Below are 4109 nucleotides of genomic sequence, written 5' to 3' on the forward strand. Positions count from 1 at the left end.
TGTGATGGTGTGATGGTGTGATGGTGTGTGATGGTGTGTGATGTTGTGTGATGGTGTGTGATGGTGTGTTATGGTATGATGGTGTGTGATTGTGTGATGGTATGTGATCATGTGATGGTGTGTGATGGTATGATGGTGTGTGATGGTCTGATGGTGTGATGGTGTGTGATGGTGTGATTACAATAATGACTGGTATACAGTACTTCTGGTCCATTTGGATGGCCAAATTGAGAATCTGCCCCCCTGCCTCCACCGCCCCCACCAACCCCCTGCCTCCACCGCCCCCACCAACCCCTGGCCCCACCGCCCCCACCAACCCCTGCCTCCACCGCCCCCACCAACCCCTGCCTCCACCGCCCCAACCAACCCCTGCCTCCACCGCCCCCACCAACCCCCTGCCTCCACCGCCCCCCCACACACCCCGGCCCCACCGCCCCCACCAACCCCCTGCCTCCACCGCCCCCACCAACCCCCTGCCTCCACCGCCCCCACCAACCCCCTGCCTCCACCGCCCCCACCAACCCCCTGCCTCCACCGCCCCCACCAACCCCCTGGCCCCACTGCCCCAACCAACCCCTGCCTCCACCGCCCCCACCAACCCCTGGCCCCACTGCCCCCACCAACCCTGCCTCCACCGCCCCCCAACCCCTGGCCCCACTGCCCCCCACCAACCCCTGGCCCCACTGCCCCCACCAACCCCTGGCCCCACTGCCCCCACCAACCCCCTGGCCCCACTGCCCCCACCAACCCCCTGGCCCCACTGCCCCCACCAACCCCCTGGCCCCACTGCCCCCACCAACCCCCTGGCCCCACTGCCCCCACCAACCCCTGGCCCCACCCCCCTGCCCCCACCAACCCCTGGCCCCACTGCCCCCACCAACCCCCTGCCTCCACCGCCCCCACCAACCCCTGGCCCCACTGCCCCCACCAACCCCCCTCCACCGCCCCCACCAACCCCTGGCCCCACTGCCCCCACCAACCCCTGGCCCCACCGCCCCCACCAACCCCCTGGCCCCACTGCCCCCCACCAACCCCCTGGCCCCACTGCCCCCACCAACCCCCTGGCCCCACTGCCCCCACCAACCCCCTGGCCCCACTGCCCCCACCAACCCCCTGGCCCCACTGCCCCCACCAACCCCTGGCCCCACTGCCCCCACCAACCCCCTGGCCCCACTGCCCCCACCAACCCCTGCCTCCACTGCCCCCACCAACCCCTGGCCCACCAACCCCCTGGCCCCCACCAACCCCCTGGCCCCACCGCCCCCACCAACCCCTGGCCCCACTGCCCCCACCAACCCCTGGCCCCACTGCCCCCACCAACCCCCTGGCCCCACTGCCCCACCAACCCCTGGCCCCACTGCCCCCACCAACCCCCTGGCCCCACTGCCCCCACCAACCCCTGGCCCCACTGCCCCCACCAACCCCCTGGCCCCACTGCCCCCACCAACCCCTGGCCCCACTGCCCCCACCAACCCCTGGCCCCACTGCCCCCACCAACCCCTGGCCCCACTGCCCCCACCAACCCCCTGGCCCCACTGCCCCCACCAACCCCCTGGCCCCACTGCCCCCACCAACCCCTGGCCCCACTGCCCCACCAACCCCTGGCCCCACTGCCCCCACCAACCCCTGGCCCCACTGCCCCCACCAACCCCCTGGCCCCACTGCCCCACCAACCCCCTGGCCCCACTGCCCCCACCAACCCCTGGCCCCACTGCCCCCACCAACCCCTGGCCCCACCGCCCCCACCAACCCCTGGCCCCACTGCCCCCACCAACCCCTGGCCCCACTGCCCCCACCAACCCCCTGGCCCCACTGCCCCCACCAACCCCCTGGCCCCACTGCCCCACCAACCCCCTGGCCCCACTGCCCCCACCAACCCCCTGGCCCCACTGCCCCCACCAACCCCTGGCCCCACTGCCCCCCCCAACCCCTGGCCCCACTGCCCCCACCACCCCCTGGGCCCCACTGCCCCCACCAACCCCTGGCCCCCCTGGCCCCACTGCCCCCTGGCCCCACCGCCCCCCAACCCCCTGGCCCTTTGCCCCACCCCCCCACTGGCCCCCCCCACCAACCCCCTGGCCCCACTGCCCCCACCAACCCCTGGCCCCACTGCCCCCACCAACCCCCTGGCCCCACTGCCCCCACCAACCCCCTGGCCCCACTGCCCCCACCAACCCCTGGCCCCACTGCCCCCACCAACCCCCTGGCCCCACTGCCCCCACCAACCCCTGGCCCCCTGCCCACCACTGGCCCCCTGCCCCCACCAACCCCCTGGCCCCACTGCCCCCACCAACCCCTGGCCCCACTGCCCCCACCAACCCCTGGCCCCACTGCCCCCACCAACCCCTGGCCCCACTGCCCCCACCAACCCCCTGGCCCCACTGCCCCCACCAACCCCCTGGCCCCACTGCCCCCACCAACCCCTGGCCCCACTGCCCCCACCAACCCCCTGGGCCCCACTGCCCCCACCAACCCCCTGGCCCCACTGCCCCCACCAACCCCTGGCCCCACTGCCCCCACCAACCCCCTGGCCCCACTGCCCCCACCAACCCCCTGGCCCCACTGCCCCCACCAACCCCCTGGCCCCACTGCCCCCACCAACCCCTGGCCCCACTGCCCCCACCAACCCCTGGCCCCACTGCCCCCACCAACCCCCTGGCCCCACTGCCCCCACCAACCCCTGGCCCCACTGCCCCCACCAACCCCCTGGCCCCACTGCCCCCACCAACCCCTGGCCCCACTGCCCCCACCAACCCCTGGCCCCACTGCCCCCACCAACCCCCTGGCCCCACTGCCCCCACCAACCCCTGGCCCCACTGCCCCCACCAACCCCTGGCCCCACTGCCCCCACCAACCCCCTGGCCCCACTGCCCCCACCACCCCCTGCCCCCACCGCCCCCACCAACCCCTGGCCCCACTGCCCCCACCAACCCCCTGGCCCCACCGCCCCCACCAACCCCCTGGCCCCCTGCCCCACCACCCCCACCAACCCCTGGCCCCACTGCCCCCACCAACCCCCTGGCCCCACTGCCCCCACCAACCCCCTGGCCCCACTGCCTCCACCACCCTGGCCCCACCCCCACCAACCCCTGGCCCCACTGCCCCCACCAACCCCTGGCCCCACTGCCCCCACCAACCCCCTGGCCCCACTGCCCCCACCAACCCCCTGGCCCCACTGCCCCCACCAACCCCTGGCCCCACTGCCCCCACCAACCCCTGGCCCCCCACCCCACATCACCCCATATAGTGAAACAGTTGTCTTTTGTTTAGCAACGTCTTCCCCATTTCATCTCTCTACATGCAATAAATCAAACATGTGTTATTACTGTCCTTTTGATTACTTCTCCCCTATCTCCTTCTCCCCTATCTCCTTCTCTCCTTCTATCTTTCTCTCCCCTTCTCTCTCTTTCTCTTTCTCTCTCTCTCTCCTTCTCTCCTTATATCATTCTCTCCTTCTCCTCTCTTTCTCTCTTTCTCTCTCCTTCTCCCTTTCTCTCTCCTTCTCCCTTTCTCTCTCCTTCTCCCTTTCTCTCTCCTTCTCCCTTTCTCTCTCCTTCTCCCTTTCTCCCTCCTTCGATCTTTCGCTCTCCTTCAATCTTTCTCCCCCCTCTCTTTCTGTCTCCTTTTCCCTTTCTCTCTCCTTTCCCTTTCTCTCGCCTTCTCTCTTTCTCTCTCCTTCTCTCTTTCTCTCTCCTCTCTCCTCTCTCCCCTTCTCTCTATTTCTCTCTCCTTCTCCCCTTCTCTCTCCTCTCTTTATCTCTCCTTCTCTCCTTCTCTCTCCTTCTCTCTCCTCCTCTCTCTCTCCTTCTCTCTCTTTCCTCTCTCCTTCTATCTCTTTCTCTCTCCCTCTCTCTCCTCTCTCTCCTCTCTCCTCTTCTCTCTATTCCTCTCTCCTTCTCTCTCTTTCTCTCTCCTCTCTCTCTCTCTTTCTCTCTCTTTCTCTCTCTTTCTCTCTCCTTATCTCTCCTCTCTCCTCTTCTCTCTCCTTCTCTCCTTTTCTCTCCTTCTCCCATTCTCTCATTGTCTCTCCTTCTCTCTCTTTCTCTCTCCTTCTGTCCTCTCTCCTCTTCTCTCTATTTCTCTTTCTCTCTCTTTCTCTCTCCTTCTCT

At 68.4% G+C, this 4109-nt stretch overlaps 1 protein-coding gene across 1 annotated transcript in view; it reads left to right on the forward strand.

Moving 5' to 3' along the window:
• The first annotated feature begins 218 nt into the window (after positions 1–218).
• Positions 219–4109, forward strand: part of LOC127931035 (basic proline-rich protein-like) — a 12130-nt gene continuing 8239 nt past the window's right edge. Inside the window, exon 1 of the mRNA XM_052521815.1 lies at positions 219–3246. Within this exon, the coding sequence (XP_052377775.1) occupies positions 219–3246 (3028 nt within the window). The remainder of the gene's footprint in view (positions 3247–4109) is intronic.

This window comes from Oncorhynchus keta, chromosome 7 (genome assembly GCF_023373465.1).
Source record: "Oncorhynchus keta strain PuntledgeMale-10-30-2019 chromosome 7, Oket_V2, whole genome shotgun sequence".
NCBI lineage: Eukaryota > Metazoa > Chordata > Actinopteri > Salmoniformes > Salmonidae > Oncorhynchus > Oncorhynchus keta.